We start from the raw sequence: 19,728 nt of genomic DNA, 5'->3' as shown, positions 1-19,728 counted from the left end.
GCTGCCAACACATATTTAAAAACACTGACATATCCAATGCAATTTACTGTAGGTGGATATGACTGGATTTTTTTTTTTTTTTTTGCTGTGAAATTTGAGTCATGTTTGAGTAATGAAATAAACAGAAACTAAAATGCAGAGCAAGCACAAAAATCAGCCCTTAATCAGTATCTTTAAAAAAATAATTTCAGCTAAGAAGAAAATCTATTCACCTTCACAACCTGCTGACTCTGAAAAGAATGACTGACATCATCCCATTTTTAAAAAGAGCTTTAAAAAACATTCTTCTGCTTGCCTTCATAGAAATGGGTAATTTTCCTCTTAATTAAATGTTTATTGTAGAAAATAAAAGCCAAAGGAAGAAATACAACTCACATATAATTAAAAAGAGTCTTTTAAAAATCTTTTGAATGTGAGAGTGCTGTATGACCTGTAAAGCCCCATACAAGAGCAAAGTAGGATTAAAATCACCTCTGATACCAGGCTGGCCTCTACCCCGGTAGAAATCTTCCAAGAGTTCAGGCACATTCTGGGGAGTCCTTATGCCTACAGCAGTATCTCTGAAGCCAGCATTAGAAAAACAAAACAAAAAAAGCCACAAAGCCCTTCAATTCACTGCCACTGGAATTCCTAAACACCCATCTCAGAAGGCCTCTCCCACACCCCATGTGATACTCCTAATAGCCATTCCTGCTCTGTTGGGGAACAGGCTTATCTGGAAACTCTGTGGGGGAAGGAACAGCGCCTTGTTTCCACTGCTGGAGGTTCTAATCATAAGCAACTTCTGCTTTTATGTCAAAGTGAAGTCTGTCTTCCTCTAAATACTACTTGGCCTCTTCTGTACTTGGGAATTACTCTAAATACATAACACTCCCTTTGCTACATGACAAACCTTAAATATCTGAAGACAATTAGGACACATTCACTTCTCTGCAGGTTTAAACATCAAAGCTGGAGATGTGAAAATTGGTGTTATTAAGCTAGCACCTACTTAACTAGTCTGGAATGTGAATCTGAGTCAAACATATGAAGCATATAGAGGCACCTAGTCATTGACTTTTAAAGATATCCAATCCAGTAGATGTAATTAATCTTAGTTAAAACATGTGTGCCTACTATGTATCAGGAACTTTTTATGGCTGGCCTTGTTCCAGACAGAAGAAAAAGGCCCATGTCTTTTCTTGTTAGACATATGAGAAAATGCTTTTTAAGTATTTTTTTTAAAGATTTTATTTATTTATTTGACAGAGAGAGGTATCACAAGTAGGCGGAGAGGCAGGCAGAGAGAGAGAGAGGAGGAAGCAGGCTCCCCGCTAAGCAGAGAGCCCGATGTGGGGCTCGATCCCAGGACCCTGAGATCATGATCTAAGCCAAAAGCAGAGGCTTAACCCACTGAGCCATCCAGGTGCCCCTGCCTCATGCTTTTCATGCCGGTTTATCCCCAGCTGAATTTGGGTATGATCATTTAAATAAGACAAAGACTCAAACTTTAAACACGGAATACATTTTTATTTATACTTTATGCATGAAGGGAAAAAGAGAAGAACATCAAATTCCTCTGGCCAGCCAAAAAATAAAGTCTTACGAGTACTTAGTACTTCAAAAAAAAACATCCAAGAGGCTACTTTAAATATTATGACGAGGTCAACAAATTATCAAGTAAGGCACCCAGTTAGAAAGCAGCCTTTTTAGAGGTCAAAGGTTGCCTTTTAGAGCTCCTCACCAGAGTGTCTGAGGCCATCACAGAGCTGTCTAAAAGCCTCTTTGTTAACTAGAAAACAGGAGTTTTTGTACTTTATGCAGGTTTCCACACTGGTGAGCAGACTAAGTTACACATCTTTGCGATTCCTGCCAGTTTATCATTTTATCAGAAATAGCTCTCTGAAGCAAGGAGTGTCTGCTTCTCTGTAGCTATAAAGGAAGAGGGAATATGTGTACTCCTGTCAAGATTCTCTCTACTAGCCGGATTCTCAGCACTGAGCAGTGGGAGTCCTTCGGTTAGCACCAAACAAAAAAGCAAGCCTGAAATGCTTAAAGCTGACAGTAAGGGAGAGGGGGGGAAAAGAAACAACAGAGCACTTTTAATAAATGGAATTCGAGTCATATAGTACTCTGCTGCTACAGTTTCTTTGTTGTCTCCTCGGTGACAGCTACCATGTGAAATTAAGACCTGCGTAAGACCCGCTACTTCTCTTCAGATTTCCTTCCCGATCTATTTCTGAATGCACCCCTTTTCACTGTAGGTAAGACAGTTTATGAGGCATCCTTTTTAAAAAGCCCCATTTCTTATGTAAAGTTGCTTAAACACTGCTGCTACAAATTACAGTTCCCTGTATTACTACAGTTCTGTTTTTCCTGAAATTGCACATTTCGCCTCACAGTGCGTGGCATTATACCCTGAAAGGGCTATCTATTCGGTACACTTAGAGTATTCGTAAAAACACTGGTTCCCCAAGTTACAGTTCCTTCACTGTATAGCAGAATAACCCAGGATTACCATATTTTTCTGTTGTCTTCTTATCCAGTGTCCTCAGGGATGAACAAGTGTACGTGGTTAGGCTTGTGCCAGACCCCGAACAATGAAGAAGACTCTTTTAATCCCTTTCTCTCCAACTGTCATACCTGTCAACCCAAGTGAAAGGCACTGGTTTTATTTCTCCTCCAGTGGCTTGTGGCATGTGGGAGCAGATCCAGGTTTCGTTGTCGTTATTGTTTTTCAAGATTTATTCATTTGAGAGGGAGTATAAACACATGGGGGGCGGACAGAGGAAGAGAATCTTCAAGCAGACCTCTTCACTGGACTCAGGGCTCGATGCCATGAACCATGAGATCATCACCTGAGCCAAAACCAAGAGTTGGAGGTTTAAGCAACTGAGCCAGCCAGGCACCCCCAGATGCAGTTTTTAGAAATACTTGTTTTGCATTTTGGTGAGAAAGTTGGTTGTTCACTTTTATGTTCCCGTAGACAAATATATAGCAGGGGTTATTAGGTATGGTCTCTTCCTTTCAAGGAGGGGTCGGACTTTGTCTCCAGCAACAAATCATCTTTATGCTTTTGTTCAGTCCTGGTGTCCAGACCAGAAAGTTTAGCCAATGAGTTACTTGCTCATTGACCTGCCCTATTGCAATGCCCCAGGGGAGAGGAAAACACAGTCTTGTCTGATAGGGAGAAAGGATAAGTAAGCCTTCTCAGCCCCTGTGATGGGTTTCAGGTGAACAGTTCATTCCCATCAAGAAAGTGGTCAAGTCAGTTTTTGACAGAGGTTTATCAGTATAGTGAAGCTGTGGTATTAGGACCTGCTTCAGAGATGGGCAAAGCTGTTTTTTTAGGAGAGAAAAGTCTAAGATGGAACAAGTAAAGCCAGATGTGAGGCCTTTTGGAAACAGGTAGGTGGAGTGTTGTCTGTTGGAGATGTGTTCCGGTCTCATCCGTGGTTGTAGTATGGAACCCAGAGCAGTTTGGACCAATCATTGGCTCATTCTAGAACACTACACTGAATTCTACCTGCCAGCAGGCTGTAGAGTGGAGTACCTTTCAGAGGAAATTCGGGACACCACAAACATTCCTGTGCAGGTTATCATCCCATGTCAGAAGCTCAGACAGGAAGCAGATTACCTGTTGCTGGGCCTTGGAGGAACACTGAGTGCATTGAGAAGTTGTTAAAACGGCTGCGCCAGTGTCTTCCTACCAGAGCTGCCATTGAGTCCCTGGCACATTAGGACCTAACCCTACAGAACTGCAAGTCCCTATGGGAAAGTTGAAATGATACTCTGGACTGATGAACCCAGATGTTCATCCAGTCACCCAGGCTTCCTGCACCGGCACCTGAAGCACGTGGACACCCCCTTATCAACACTTCCCACTGGGAGAACCCAGCTTCTCCCAGAACACTAACATTATGCCAGTGGAGGGTAACTAGAAGTCTTGGGAACCTGCTCAGTTTTTTAGGTGAATGTCCCAGATTTTTGTTGGTTAAAACTCTTGTATTCATAACCCATAGGTAGGACATCTATCCAGCCACTTCAGTCCAGTTTCAGCAAAATCCTGCCAGATTATTTCTTTCAATTTCATCTTGATAATTCACTACCTCTTCTGACTCTGGGTGATACAATGAAGGCCTTGGTGACTGTATAGGGCATTAGAGTTCTATTTACAGTCTGACCTGTGAATTGTGGTTTCCTGCTATAAACAGACACACTTAATGTGCCAAATCTGGACAGAGAATATTTCAGAAGTCCTTTTTGACAGTCATTATGACAGCCTTTGTATGTGGGTAGCTTCTACATCTGGTAAAATTGCTAAAACATTCACATTAAAACCATTTTCCTCATTTGAATAAAACTAATTTGAATATATGTTTACAAATGCCACCCCCCCGAGGGATAGATAAGCCATTCTCTTTCTCTCCTACCCGCTCTACACCCACAATGTGAGCCTGACAAATAGGACAGTGCATATAACGTTGAGCTACAGTGGAAAATTTAGAGCATACAATTCATGTCTAATCATCCCTAGCATCCTTTTCCATGTGGGTGTCAGGCTGTGGAGCAAGATGAGGAAACTAAGTTCTTTGGAGCTGTCAAGGAGCTGTCTGGGGCATGGTCTGGTTGCAAGGACTCCCCGCCAGTCTCAAGAGGCCCTTTACTGCAGGCGCCTGGTCTGGGACAAGGACAGCATGGGGAAGAGCTTCCAGAAGGAACTGGTCAGTCTGAAAATGGTGAGTTCTGTGAGATGGATGTTGACCACATTATTCACCAAAAGAAAAATAGTTCTAAAGCAGCCCCCAATATAGGGTAACATGAGCACCATGAGAAATGAGCTTCTCCCAGAGTGAGGAGCCTCACTATGTTCACAGTCAGACTGAGACCACCATCTCATAACCATCCACAGTCAGAATGAGAGTCAGAAAAAAGAAAGACCAGTGGGACTGCATATTCCAGTGAGGACAATATATTTGTCTTCTGGACGGACTGTGGAAGCAAAAATGGATAAAGATTCTCCTTCGCTGAGAAGAGTTTGCGTGAGAGATTAATTTTCTGGTCTGCAGCTGTTAATCTTTTCTCCCCAATTATACACAAATTTTTATTGATTTAATATACCTGATTCACACAGTCATTCTGAGCAGTTTATCTAAATAATATATAGAGATTTTAAATTACGGGTTTTAAATGTCATCAGACATCTCAGATATCCAGAATAACATCACTTGATTTTACCATCTTAATCTGAGCTGTAAGAACAAGTGCTCAAAATGGGGCACCTGGGTAGCTCAGTCAGTTGGGTGTCCAACTCTTGGTTTTGACTCAGGTCATGATCTCAGGGCTGTGGGATCAGGCCCTGCATCCAGCTTTGTCCTCAGCTGGGAGTCTGCTTCAGATTCTGTCCTTCTGCCCACTCACCCCCCCGCCCCAGCCCTGCTGAAATAAAAACTAAACCTTAAAAAAAAAAAAAAAATACCCAGCAGATGACCCACAGGGGTTGTGAGGAGATAAGGTATGGCTTTTCCCATTTGAATTTTAGTTTCTTTATGTGTCTTTAGGTAAGTGTATATTATTAACTAATTACTTCAGTACTCTTCTAGTCCAAAAAGAATGAGGGATTTTAGAAAATATAGACAATTCACATTAAAGAATAACGCAATTGTTGACTAAGAATTTGTCAGAGAAATAGAGTATCTTAAAACATTACTCAGCTAATGGAAGCGGAGTAACTTTTTTTTCTGAAGATTTTATTTATTTGAGGAAGAGAGCATGAGAGAGAGCAGAGAGCACAAGGGGCAGGGAAAGAGCAGAGGGAGAAGCAGACTCCCAGCTGAGCAGGGAGCCCAATGTGGGGCTCTAGCCCAGGACCCTGGGATTATGACTTGAGCCAAAGACAGACAGTAAACAACTGAGCCACCCAGGGACCCCTGAAGTGGAGTAACTTTATAAGTCACTATAATAGGTAATATTGTCTAAGATTTTTAAAAAATAAATTACATGATTTACTTAAATTGTAGTTATCAGTTGCTCGCTCACGTCGAGATTTACCAACTCTTAAATGATGGTGTAGAAAACCATGAGCTGATAGTAAGGCAAGTGTAAAGGATTTATGAAGTACAATTTAAGTTAGCCTTTGTGCAAAAATCCTACTTTTCTGTAAGAATTAATATGTGTGGGGTTGTCAGTTCCTCCCCACTCCAGCAGGCTGGCTCTGTGACAGCAGGATTTGTGTCTGTTTTATTCATAGGGGTATTCCAGTGTCCTTCCTGGTGCCTGGCTCAGAAGTACTCAGAGAAAGGTGCTTGCTTTATTGAAAGGACAAAGTGGGATGCTTTATGTGACCCCACTGAGGAAAATAGGACCCTCCTTATACCCCAAATTCACAAAACAGTGCATGAGAGAATTTGCCTCAAGAGTACTAAAGGGCACCTGAATAATTTAATTCTGTTATGCAGCCTTCCATGTCGTACTAGAATACTTTCATCCATTTATTAATACAGAGGTTTTTTAAAGAGATAAATATCTTTTCAATTTGTACCTGTATCTTTAAATTTTATTTCTAAACTGGGATTTTTTTTTTTTAAGATTTCATTTATTTGACAGAGCGAGAGATCACAAGTAGGCAGAGGGGCAGGCAGAGAGAAAGGGGGAAGCAGGCTCCCTGCTGAGCAGAGCCAGATGTGGGGCTTGGTCCTAGGACCCCCCGAGATCATGACCAGAGCTGAAGGCAGAGGCTTAACCCACTGAGCCACCCAGGCACCCCGTAAACTGGGATTCTTATAACCTGATTGTTTTTACTTTGGAAGAGACCTTTTCTAAGTAGAAAACCATTTTAAGATTTACCAGCGCAACACTAATTTCTTTGATTTTTCCAATACATTTGTGCAAATAATGAAGTTTAAATTATGGCCCTTTTTTATAAATAGCATTTCCTGGTGATCATGGAGCCTGTTCTTTCATTTTTCCCAGCTTGGAAAGCTTTTCTTAAAGTGCTAGTATGCATAAATTTTAGGGGTTTTGGCATGGCATGGTTTTATAAATTAATTTGGAGTCCTTAAAATCCGTTTAAGATTCATATATACTATTTAATGGTCTCCTTAAAAACAGGAATTCCTTTGCATTCAAGAAATGTTAAAGCCTTTAGACATCAAAATTTCCTAGAGATTCATTAACTGTTCTAAATCAAAGTACTCCCATGGAAAGTGTATATTGGGTCAATTTTGATATATCCATTTATCATCTCTAAAAATATCACTTTTGTAACCGTAATACTGGAGTCCCTATTTGGGGTTTCAGAAATCTCTCATATTCGCCCTTTCCGCTTCTCAGGTCTTAAGCATTTATAGGAAAAAACATCTTAGACTGTCAGATAAAGGGAGGAACATTATTATATTCTTTTTTTTTAATAGAGTTTATTTATTTGACAGCGATCCCAAGCAGGCAGAAAGGCAGGCAGAGAGAGAGGGAAGCAGGCTCCCTGCTGAGCAGAGAGCCCGATGCTCCATCCCAGGACCCTGGGACCATGACCCGAGCTGAAGGCAGAGGCTTTAATCCACTGAGCCACCCAGGCGCCCCAAGAACATTATTATATTCTTAAGCAAATTGGAGTTTACATGCAGCTCTTTTCTTCCAAGCAAAAGAAAGAAAGACAGTGCGTGTGTTTCTGGCCAGCATGGGGAGGCGGGTAAAGCAGCACCTTACCTCAGCCGCGAGCTTCAGCGGTGGGGGAGAAGCTCTCTCGAACGGCAGCCCTTCCCTCTCGGGTCAGCAGCTGGTTGCAGGGAGAGCTGGTCCTTAAGAGCTCCATCCACCCGCAGCTTACCGGCAAGCCAGGAACCCAAGGAGAGCGGGGTAAACCTCAAGCAAGAGAGAAAAAAAGGCCTGCCTCCAGTTAGATTGACTCGAGCCCCAGGCTTCTCAGCCACCATACTGTTTCAGGCTGCATCGTTCTCGGTTGTGAGATGTGTCCTGTGCATTGTAGGCCATTCTGCAGCATGCCTCACCTCTCCCCGCTTGATGCCGGACATGCCCCTTACCTAACTGTGACAACCCCGGTGCCCAGACGAGAACCACCACTCTAACTGGGTCACACTCTGAAGTGGATGGAATACCTTGTTTTCTTCCTTTAATTCCGACTGCTTACAGTTGTCTCACATCCGTAACATTCACGCATGAATTCCATCTGCTCTTGAAATATGTATGTTATATGTATGTACGTAGATATGTGTATCTTGCATCAGCCACAAAACAATGACCGCGTCAATTCTCTAACAAAGAGAAAAAGCTGCTTATGGAGAGCAGGTTAGAGTCAGGCTGCAGAGGCGGGCCAGCTCTGCAAGACCCAAGCAGTCACCAGTCTTCCCACTCTCTGCTAGGTTGTACCCACCCCGGCAGGGATGCAGCCTCCCCTTTCTACTCCCCATTCTGTTTAGCCATCTGAGTGTGGCACCGATGGTTGATGTGGATGGACACACTCAAAGTCCATCCGAATAAGGAATTTGTCAGTGTCTACATTTATTTTAATCTTCCACAGGAAGAGAGAAATGCCAGGCCCCTCTCTAACCAGGAAACCTTAAAGGTTTCTATACTTTCACATAAGAAATGTCACTTTAAGTTGTATTATTAAAACAAAAAATCACTGGGCGCCTGGATGGCTCAGTCAGTTAAGCACCTACCTTCGGCTCAGGTCATCATCCCAGGATCCTGGGTTGGAGCCCCACATTGGGCTCCCTGCTCAGTGGGGAGCCTGTTTCCCCCTCTCCCTCTGCCCCTCCACCCTGCTAGCTTTCTCCCACTTTCTCTCGCTCTCTCTCAAATAAATAAAATCTTTAAATAAATCAATAAATTATCAATGAGACAACTAATTAGAAAAGCAAACTTTTCGAAATCAAAACTTACATTTTAAGTGAATTAGCAACAATCTCTAACGACTAGCTGTCTTAAAATACTTATTTGGTAGTGAAACAGAAGTATTCATTTCCACAAAGGAGAGCGGAGTACAATTGTGGTTCTTTAACAGAACCAGTGTCTTGGAGCACCTGGGTGACTCAGACAGTTAAGTGTCTGCCTTCAGCTCAGGTCATGATCCCAGGGTTCTGGGATCAAGCCGCGCATCAGGCTCCCTGCTCCGTGGGAGCCTGCTTCTCCCTCTGCCTGCCACTCCCCCTGCTTGTGTGCATGTGCTCTCTCTCTCTCAAATAAAATTTCAAAAAAAAAAAAAAAAAGAACTAGCTTCTTAACCCAGACACAAAGGAGTGTCTGCTTTACTGCAGCTTTAGGAGGAAGGAAATGTTTTTTTATTCTGAGATCTTTTTTTTTTTTTTCATGAGCAGCATTCTCAAGAGTAAGCCCTGGACTTCTAGTTAGCATCAAGCAAAACAAGAATAGACCCGAGAAGCTTGAAACTTAACATACGGGGAAAGAAAAGGGCAGGAGAGGACTTAGAACAAATGGAACGTGGAACAAACAATGTTCTGCTTCTGCAGGGCACGCACTAAAGCATTTGTGGGTTGTCACCTTCGTGTGGGACGAGGAGCAGGGCCCAGGGCTAAGGGCGTGGCCATGGAGTCAGCCCAGTTGGGGATGAAGGCCAGCCCTGCCACTCTGCTAGCTGTGACTTCAAGTTATTGAACCCGTTGAAGCTTGTTTGTTAATGTGTAAAACGAGTGTGTAAAAGGGCAAAGCTTGGCACAAGGCATTGAAAGCATTCTGTGCAGGTGGTTTCCCCAGAGCGGGAGGATGTGCTGTCAGGCTCTTGCCTTCCATAATCCTGTGCCACCAGACTAAATACTCTTCAGGTTTTGCCTCTGTTGGATAAAACCTCAGTTTTCCCCCATTTTCTTTCTCTTCTTCCAGCTCCATTTTTCTGAGTGGCTTTTAATAAGCAACTGAAATCCAACCCTGGTTTTTCTGTCTAACCTTATTTTCTACCACTCCCCAGAATGTTCTTTCCATGTTCAACTTGGCCTCACTGCTACTCTAAAGACCCCACATTTACCTCACCAGGAGCACCTTCTCCCATGTGAACCCGGTCCCTCTTCAAAACAAAACCATCTCTGCCCTGGCAGTCCTGCTCCTCTCAGCACTCACCAGGGGCTCCCACATGCCTCAAATGACAGGGACCATGCCTCCCAGCGATGTATACAGCCTCGTGTGGGAGACAGGCAGGTAAATCAGAAAGCACTTCGGGCGCCGTGCGAGGCAAACCCTTCCCCTGGTCCCTGTACTTTGCATATACCTCATGAGGATTTCATTATACTTTGTTCTCTTTGGCTGAGTCTCACAACCCCGGTAGATTGTAGGCGGTGCCTACAGAGCGGGTGCCAAGGACCATATGCTGGCTTGATAGTTAACCTCTAGGCACAAGTTTAAAAGGAGGATGGGTTGCCTGGCCTATTCTTCTTCTTTTTTTTTTTTTTTTAAAGATTTTATTTATTTATTTATTTGAGAGAGAGGCAGTGAGAGAGAGCATGAGCGAGGAGAAGGTCAGAGGGAGAAGCGGACTCCCCATGGAGCTGGGAGCCCGATGCGGGACTCGATCCCAGGACTCCGGGATCATGACCTGAGCCGAAAGCAGTCGTCCAACCAACTGAGCCACCCAGGCGTCCCTGCTCGGCCTATTCTAACAGGCCTCGGCAACTTCAAAAGGTAAAAAATAAAACCGATGATGTCCAGCTGCTGGTGCTCACCATAACCTCTTGGGGATTCAAGTGGTTCCCGGGCTTTCAGAAGTCCTGTAACAGTACATTTTTGAAATGGGAAGTCCAACAGTAGAAATAAAGAATGGTCCCGTGAATGGAATAAAGTCAGCTTAACAGAGAACTTGCTGCATTGTCCACGTTTTTCTCACGTCATGGCCCAGGAAAGCCTCTTCGAAGCTTGGCATGAGCATTTCCTCATTTTTGAGTCTCTGACTCCAATGGAAAGTTTCTCTGGCGTGAACCAAGCCCTTGATCTGCACGTGGCACAGCCACATCCTGAGTTCAGTGTTGTGCACCAAGGATTGATATGGTTGACTCATGACAGAAAGAACTTTTCCACCTGTAAATAAGCTGCCCCAACAAGATCCCGTATGTCACAAACTCAGAATATACGGAACACGCCCACACTTTCCCTCCCACTGAAATTTTTATGTGGCCTGATAGTTTTTGGGTCTTTTTATTTGAGAGATTCCCCAAAGTCATGTGTGAACTGGCTATCCTTCCCTCCTTTGCCTTATTCCCATGCCAGTGGGAGAAATATTTCAACATCTCTCACCTCACCAATACAAATACTCGACCTAACAGGGCAGGGTGTCGGACCAGAGATTGGCTGAAAACACCACTAAAGCACCACAGGGAACCCTTTCCCAAAGGACCAACTCCGATTGCTAGAGGGAGGCATTCATTATTCTAGGTGTTGGAGACATAGCAGGGAACAGACAGAAAGGCCCTTGTTCCCATGGAGTTTACATTCTGATAATATAAGAGAGGTAAATGACCAAATTGTAGATAGTGATAAATGCTAGGGAGACAAAAAATGGGGTAGTGTGATTATGATGGCAGCTAAGATAAAACTATTAAATCATTCTTGCAGTGCAGAGCGAGAACAGACCCGTAATGGTGTCTGGGGGTGCCTGGGAAACCTGTTTGGGTGATTCTCCACATTACAGTCATAATGGTAGCAAGCCCACACTTCAGGCGTGGTTCTAAATGCTTTTCATCTCTGCTGCCCAGTGTGGTAGCCCCCGGCCATATGGGGCTATTTAAATGTGAACTAATTCAAATCAGAATAAATGCAAGGGGGAAAAAGTGAATCTCAGACCTACTGGCTGCATTTCAAGTGCTCAGTGTGGCCCGTGACCGCTCTCAGACAGCTAAGAGTAGACTGGATCACCACCGTAGGTCCTATTGGCTAGCGCGTCTTCAGAGGAGCTAGCAACCCTGACAAAAATGGGTGCCTCCTTCCCATTTCGCAGATAAGGAGATTGAGGCACAGAGAGCTAGACATGGCTTGTCCAAAGTTGCATGGTTAATACAAGACAGGGCTAAGATTCAAACCATGCCTATGGGGGGTTAATTTGTACCCTGCTATGTCACCAGGGCCCATAGATGACTAGAGTTCACTTATGCAGTCCACCTTCCACAGGACTGCAGCTGATGGAGGAGGTTACACCTTGGTAAAACCTTGTCACAGGATGCTTTAAGATTCAGTGAAAAGAAATTCTGAGCCAAGGGCTAGGTCTTCCCTATCTAAAAATGCAGGCCTATATTAGCACAACTCCCCCCTTGGAAAGAAAAGAGGGAGCTACAAAGCAGCAAGATAATACCAGGCTGGGGTGTGATCTCCACAGAGCAGACCATCTAAGCTGTCTGTGCCTGTTTTCCAGCACGTGAAGGTGGAAGATAGTAAGTACCCACCCCACTGGGTTACGGTCAGGATTTGGTGAGGTGCAGCACGGTGGGTGCTCAGCACCATGGCCAGCACCTGCTGCGCCAGGCGGGAGGCGCAAGTTGTCACCACCACCATGCCTGCCCCCTTCTGTAATGGCCACTGGGATGGAAAGCTCCACCGTGCACTGTGAACAGCCAGGATGGACACCTTCTCCCGAAGCTGCCATGAGACCTTGTGGTTCCAAACACCGCACACTGGAAATGGAGGACAGCACCGGGCAGGCCCGAGGGGGAGAAGATGTCCCCTTTGGAAACAGATTTGTGTTTAGCTCATACACAATACTTGTCAGTTGAGGCAAGTGTCTTACTTCTCTGAGCCCTTGTTCCTTAAAAACTGGGCATAATCATACCCATCTTGTGTAACAGTTTCAGTAATTAAATGATGATCTACCTATGAGCCTGGTGCATTGACAGCTCGTCAATAATAGCCATACTTACATTGATGAATGATGTTTAGCTTCTCATGACTAAAAAATGTCTGAGTATTTTCTTGCCCAGATGGCTTGGACTGACCCAGAGGCTGGGTTAGGGCAGAGACAGAACAGCTTGTCATCCAACACCATCACCATTAGCACACTCAACTGCAGTGACCAAACCCCAGAAGAGCAAGGCAGAGCCAGCTGAAAAGCATCATGGGGCACACACATAGCAGCTGTCTCCCTGAGGTGGAAGTTGCTCCACACACGCCCCCACACCCCCAGCAAGAAAAGTGTCCCCTTACATGACCTGATGCAAAACAGGAGGAAAAACAAATCCCCCAGGCTCCCAGCTGACCCACAGACTTTAACCAGAGTTGGAGAAACCAGAAGATGCTGAAACACCCAACCAAAGATTTTGGGACTTCAAATGGAAAATCTGGACATGCTAAGCCCAAACTGCTCATTTCCAAAGACGTGGATACATCGAGTGCTCATTAAAAGTATCCAGATAAAAGTGGGCCCTGGAAAAGTGCGTCATGAACCAAGATTCTAGTTAACCCCGTCATGGGAACATGGGTCAGATACAAGAGAAAACAAGAGACAGCTGTACAAATGGAAAAAGTGACAAAAGTGTAAAAGAATCATGACCTTTAAAAGGTCAGGGTCATTAAGAGTAAGAGAATACTGAACTGTGCTCCATTCTTTGGAAATTCCTTACAGAACACAATGATGTTTACTTTCCCCAATTTCTTCTGCGCTCCTCCCACGGCTGATAGCTCATCTGTGAAGTACAGCTGCCCTCCCTCTCATTTTGCTTCTCTTTATTTGTTTTCCTTTATTTCCACTGGGCTAATGTACTGGTGGCTCATCTATCTAGTATGATCTAGCGTGATCCAAATTAGGTTGCAAAGATGAGCCCGAAGATGGCACGCACAGCACCTAGCAGCCCCCTCAAGCCCATCAGCTACATCTGGCTCTCAGCATTGCCTGTTGAAGTGACAGACCTCCGTGGATCCATGTTTCATGAAGAGTTTTCCTCCTCTCTGGAACCTAGGGAAGTATGGGATCCTGGGAGTTCTCTTGTGCACTGACATAATAGAGACTCATTGTGAGCAGAAGGAACTTTATGGGAGTCAGCCTGAAATGCTACCAGTAAATGTGCCTCATTCACTCTGCACAGACAGGAAGCTCACAGAAAGGAAACTGCAGGAACTGAGTAATCTCAGGTCAGGACTGTCAAATCACAAGATGGAGAGAGTCAAAGGGTCACACGGCTGTAGGTGGACATGCTGAAGCCATCCAAAAAAGTGATAGGAGATGAAGATCTAGGTAAATGCCTCCTTAAAAGACTAAGTTTATCTTCTTTTCAGATTACTGGTATTCAAGCTATGTTATTCATAAAAATAAGTGTCCAATAAAAACAAGTATTTTACTAGTGATCATCAGAGGATATGTAATTACTGAAATTAAGTGCCTGGCCACTGTGACTTTGGTTATTGAGTTGACTATTGTTAGACCATTTTAATAATTTTGAAGATCTCTATTGTTTTCCCTGTTTAAACTCTTCTGAAATAATTAGTGCAGACTGATTTTGCAGAAGGGCAAGTCAGAGGAGGTGAATCGTTTTGGCTCAATTGCCAAGCTAAATTACGAAGCTGTCTGAGATGACGCAGGGGGACTGGGCAGAGCTCACCCACCTAAATCACAAGGATAAGGTCTATTTTCTCTGTAAGTGATAATCTTCCCAGATGCCCCATAAGGGTTTAGCTAAATATGTCCTATTAGCAATAATGAAACTATTGACTGTTCTGCATTTTGTAAGCAATAAAGGAAAAGTTTGGCTAAATTGAAGTGCTTAGAGCTTCAGTTAGTAATACCTTTCTTTCCTTGAAATCTACACTGTAATTAGGCAGGTCCACAAGATGGATAAAGGAAGCCCTATCAGTTAAATCAGTTGAAATGGTTCATCTGTTTGGCGGAGCACATCGAGAGATATTTTTAAAGCAAATGAACACGTCTTCTCAGCCTAGGACATACAATTTAGATTGTGATCATCAAGTGCTAAGATTTAAGGAGAATCTCCTATTTCATTATGGTGAAAAGGCAGTTCTGCATTTGGGTCACTACATCTTTTAGGTTACCCACCAGTAGACAATTAAAATCTGCAGTAATCACAGTCAATGTAGAAATGGAAACACTAATCAGATATGACCTGCTTATTTTCCCTTCCATTTAAAGGAAAATATCACTGGATAGAACTGTATGTGTGGTAAGTGGGAGACTTATATGTCCCTAAATTATTGGCTCAGGACCATCTTGGTAAATGACAAGCTTACTAGAAGTTTGCAAGTGGCGTTGCTATTGAGTTGTGAATGTTTTCATCTCTGGCCTCTGAAATGAGGTTACCAGGGTGGTCCCCAGAGGGCAGTCATCCTGGATGCTGTGCGGAAGGACAGGAGGAGGACCACAGGGAGAGTGGGAAGGGCCAAGTGGAGCCACCACTTGGCCATCTCTTTCCCTGGAGGTGACTTCTCTTTAAGACTTTTCTCTTTGAAGTAAAAAGTGCTGAGCTGAGTCTCTACTGGTATTATGTCTGGACATCAAACCCCCCCTCCCCAACCCCTAGCCAGGAGATGGGTGTGCTTGTGCTGATGTGTCTGCCACATGGTGTGGGCATTCTGGCTATTAAGTAGCCCCGTGTTCTCGGAGGCCCAGGGCATTCCCAGAAGGTACCATGTGATTTTAGGCCGTGGAGCTCATGCACCTGCCCACCTTGGCCTGCACTGCCCACTTAGAGACACTCTTAGACAATCTGAAACACAGACTGAGATGTTTTTGTGTGGAGGGGCTGCGAACCTACCAGTGTGTAGACACCTGACGTGGTTTTTAAATAGAAGCCAAACAGAAACTCTTCAAGTATGAGGTAATCAGACTGCAGAGAAACTTGGTTAATAAATCCATCGTGGAGGCCCCTGGTGACTGCAGACTTCCCAGACAGCCACGTATCACATTCCCGTGTCTAATTGCCAATCTCTCTAATCACATCTATTACCACTTTAATGTTAGGCTGTACATGCTTTCAGGAGGAAATGGCTGTCAGTGTCTAAAGAATCGTTGATGGGCCTTGTACTTTATGATGGATAATGTCAGAGAATTACAAGAATGCATAATGCATGGGAGCAGGGAGGTACTCAGGTGCACATGGTGATCATTGCATGTCTCGGGGAGACCCGAATTGTTGCTTTTGTAAAAATGGCCTTCCCGTTAATTATTCTTGGTTCTGGTAAACAATTCGAGCAACCCAAGACTATCCTGGAACAAAATAATTAAAAACATGATACTGCTTTGCTAGTGGATAGTTAATGATTATCTTTTTTTGAGAGAGATCACTTTTTAATTTTTTTCTGACTATAATACATATTCATCATTTAAGCACCTTTAGGGAGTATCAAAATAGAATTTTTAAGAAGTAAAATCATCCACCATCCACTATCTACAGATAAATGCTTTTAACACTTTGTTTTATATCCTTCTAGATGTGTCTCCATTTATATAGGCAAAAATATGACATTAAATATACAACTTTTATATACTTTCTTGACTTACCCTGTCGTAGACTATTTCCTTGTTGGTAAATACATACCTACATGATCATTCGTGATGATCTCAGAGTTTGCATGCTATGCTAACCTCTTATCAGCAGACATTCAGATTACTTTGTGAGATGGTTATCTTGCAAAAAAAAAAAAAAGATGCTTTTCTTTCTTTTTCTTTTTTTTTTTTTTTTTTTCTTTTTTCTTTGCTTTCTACTGGAGTTTTCCTCTTTTAGCTTTTGGAGACATACCTATTTAAAAAAGATGTGCCACCTACCTAGCCAGAGACTCTCCATCATCTCCATCTGCTCTGCCCCTCATGCTTGCGCTTTCTCTCAAATAAATTTTTTTAATTTTTTTTTAAAGATTTTATTTATTTATATGACAGAGATCACAAGTAGGCAGAGAGAGAGGAGGAAGCAGGCTCCCTGCTGAGCAGAGAGCCCGATGCAGGGCTCGATCCCAGGACCCTGGGATCATGACCTAAGCTGAAGTCAGAGGCTTTAACCCACTGAGCCACCCAGGCGCCCCTAATTTATTTATTTTTTAAGATTTTATTTATTTATTTGAGAGAGAGCACATATACAAGCAAGGGAAGTGGCAGGCAGAGGAAGAGGGGGAAGCAGGCGACCCCCCCCGAGCAGGAACCTGATGTAAGGCTCAAGTCCAGGATCCTAGGATTATGACCTGAGCCAAAGGCAGGACATTTAACCGACTGGGCCACCCAGGCAACCCCAAATAAAACTTTTAAAAAAATCTAGTTCTCTAAGAATGATTAGTAAAGATTTTCTGTCATTTTCAAGAACAATTGCATCTTTTGTTTTCAACATTTTTTTGCTTCTGGTTTTTTGTTTTGTTTTGGTTTGGTTTTTTAATTAGAGAGAAAGTATGAGTGGAGGAAGGGGAGAGGGAGAGAGAACCCCAAGCAGACTCCACACCAAGCAAAGAGCCCAGTGTAGGGCTCCGTCTCATGACCCCAAGGTCATGACCTGAGCGGAAATCAAGAGTTGGATGCCCAAATGACTGAGACACCAAGGTGCCCCTTTTTGCTTCCACTTTGTCACGGTATTCATTCTCCTTACCAGAATATTTCTGGAGTGGTCATTGAATGCTTACTTGCCTGGCAATGATGTCCTAATTCTTGGAAATTCTTAAAAGTTGAATTTCTTAAATACATGTGCAAGTGGAAATAGGTCCTACAACTTAAAACAGTTTTTTACCTAGGACTGTTGTGAATTCAGAATAATGTCAGTATTCATTTTCAGATCAGTAAGTTTTCTTTCCTAAAAGCAGTTATTTTGGATTGAGAGTTGATGGCCTAATTAGTCTTGGACCTTTTTTAGCTTCTTGAGGAGCATTTCAGATTGTTTCTAACTAAGAAGCAGGCTTTATAGTCCCTCAGGGCGCCTTGCTCTGCCTAACTCTTTATTCTCTGCCCAAATGCTTTTCTCCACTGCAAATGGAAGATAAAGGCCAGCAGAAAATGCTTTTGTTTCCTTTTATGTTTCTCTCTTTAGAGGTAACTAGAATTTCTTCCCTTGCTCATTTCCATACTTAGATGATGTTTTGGAAAAACTGGAAGGTAGGACTCACTAAGCAACTTGGGGGTTTGTTTGCATAACTGTGGGCCAGCATTTACATGAAAACAGTACAGCTAACATTTACAACATTTACAGCTCACATTTAGTTACAGCTAACTGCACTTACTGCACCCAGACACTGTATGTGGCTGCAGTTTGCTCTTGGAACAACTCTATGAGTTAGATCCTGTGGTGATTTAGGTGACAAGATGGGGTTCAGATTTAATCCCGGTGAGCCTCCTCAAGAGCTTGTCTGTTCTGGTCTTGTTTATCTCCCCGTGTTCAGCAAGTTGTCTTCGGGCCTCGGGTTCTTAATCTTGAAATAAAGGGGGGTTGGAATAGCTAACTGATTTTGAAGGTTTTCTCACCCGCAACTGTTTGAGTCCAGGAACCTGCCTAAAAAAACCACCTCCCTGCTAGAAATCCGCTCACACTGAATGTCTACACTTGCTACCTTTGTCCCTGGCCAACCTCCGTTTTCTCCATGGCAATGCCTCCACTCTAGGACCTGTAGGAGAGCGGCCCTCAGAGTCCCCAGGAGAAGGCCACAGAGGTCCTTGTCACAGAACGCTGGGACACCACGGCTTGCTCAGGGCCAGGCAGCTCCCGTCAGGCCACAGGCCTTGCCAAAGGCGCAGAAAGGGCGAGGACGGACTGCGGCTCTTCTGATCGCTCGTGGCATGAGGGAACCTAACGTGAATGGGTTATAACTTATTCATGACTAGAATCTAAAATAGCTTCTTATAACTAATTCACAGCTACCATGTGAGTGCTAGTGTGCTGTTTTTTCAGATTCTAAAATTATTACCCTGGTTCCACAGGCTTTGTGTTGAGCGAAAAGATAAGTCTGCTTTTGATTGCCCAGGAACAAAGAAGTTTCCCATTTTTAAATGGTGGGACCCTTTCCCATCAAAAATACTCCATTGCTTTAGTCTAAGAAATGTGGTAAAGCACACTTTAAAATATTGCTTCTGGCGTGTCAAGGAGTTGGGGATGAGGTCGTGTTCAAATCAGTGCCGCCGTAGTGATTTTTGATTAATGCGTGTAATTCTTGTGAAGACCTCCACTCGGCAACATAGGAAGCATTAAGCGTTGTAAAATTATCTGAAGCCGGCTGGTAACGCATGAGTTCAGATGTGAAGGAAGAATGGAAGTTCATTAGGCAAGAGGGTGGGAGGTAGTTTGCTGGGAGAATTCCAAATGGAGGGAGCAAGGCATGCAAAGGCCCTGTGTTGAGGGAGGGGTGTGGCAGATGAGGTGGGGGAGGACAACGGTTTCCATGGAGGCCCTCGGGGGGGGCACTAGTGGGGAGGGAGGCTAGGGAGGGCAAGCGGAGCAGGTGGGGCCTCCAGGATGCATCACAGGGATGCACATGGTCAGAGCTGTGTTTGCAGATGAAAATGTAGGCAAGATCTGCGTGTGTGCTCAGGAGGGATGTTGAGGAAAAGGTATGTGTTTAAAAGGGGACGAAAGCGAGTCTGGCTTTTGTTCTTCCCCATCGAAGCACCAGAGCTGCTCTGGGCAGCGGGGCAGAGGTGTGGCCTTTTGACCCCACACAGACTCATTGCTGAGTCAGCCCCAGACCACGACAGGGAGTGTGGCCCTGGCTTTCGGGCTGGGCACCCTCCTAGACCCCAAAGACCAGGACACACATACAATGCTATGTGTGCCCTAATATTTCTCCTCAAGCTAGCTTAGTGGCTTCATAAAGCGTCCTGCTAGG

General features: G+C 43.9%; 1 protein-coding gene across 3 annotated transcripts in view; it reads left to right on the top strand.

Moving 5' to 3' along the window:
- Nucleotides 1-19,728, top strand: part of CCDC92 (coiled-coil domain containing 92) — a 29,930-nt gene that overhangs the window by 2,448 nt on the left and 7,754 nt on the right. The window contains exon 1 of one of the 3 annotated variants that reach the window (XM_032876463.1): nt 14,096-14,161. The exons of 1 other annotated variant lie outside the window; for it this stretch is intronic. In XM_032876463.1, the coding sequence (XP_032732354.1) occupies nt 14,119-14,161 (43 nt within the window). In that variant the 5' untranslated portion in view covers nt 14,096-14,118. Of the gene's footprint in view, nt 1-14,095; nt 14,162-17,392; nt 17,491-19,728 lie in introns of those variants that run through there. One more of the 3 variants, XM_032876462.1, reaches the window with a different exon arrangement.

This window comes from Lontra canadensis, unplaced genomic scaffold (assembly GCF_010015895.1).
Source record: "Lontra canadensis isolate GAN:19392208 unplaced genomic scaffold, GSC_riverotter_1.0 scaffold58, whole genome shotgun sequence".
Classification (NCBI taxonomy): Eukaryota; Metazoa; Chordata; class Mammalia; order Carnivora; family Mustelidae; genus Lontra; species Lontra canadensis.
Note: the sequence above shows the minus strand (reverse complement) of the source record. Positions and strands in the feature narration are given on the sequence as shown.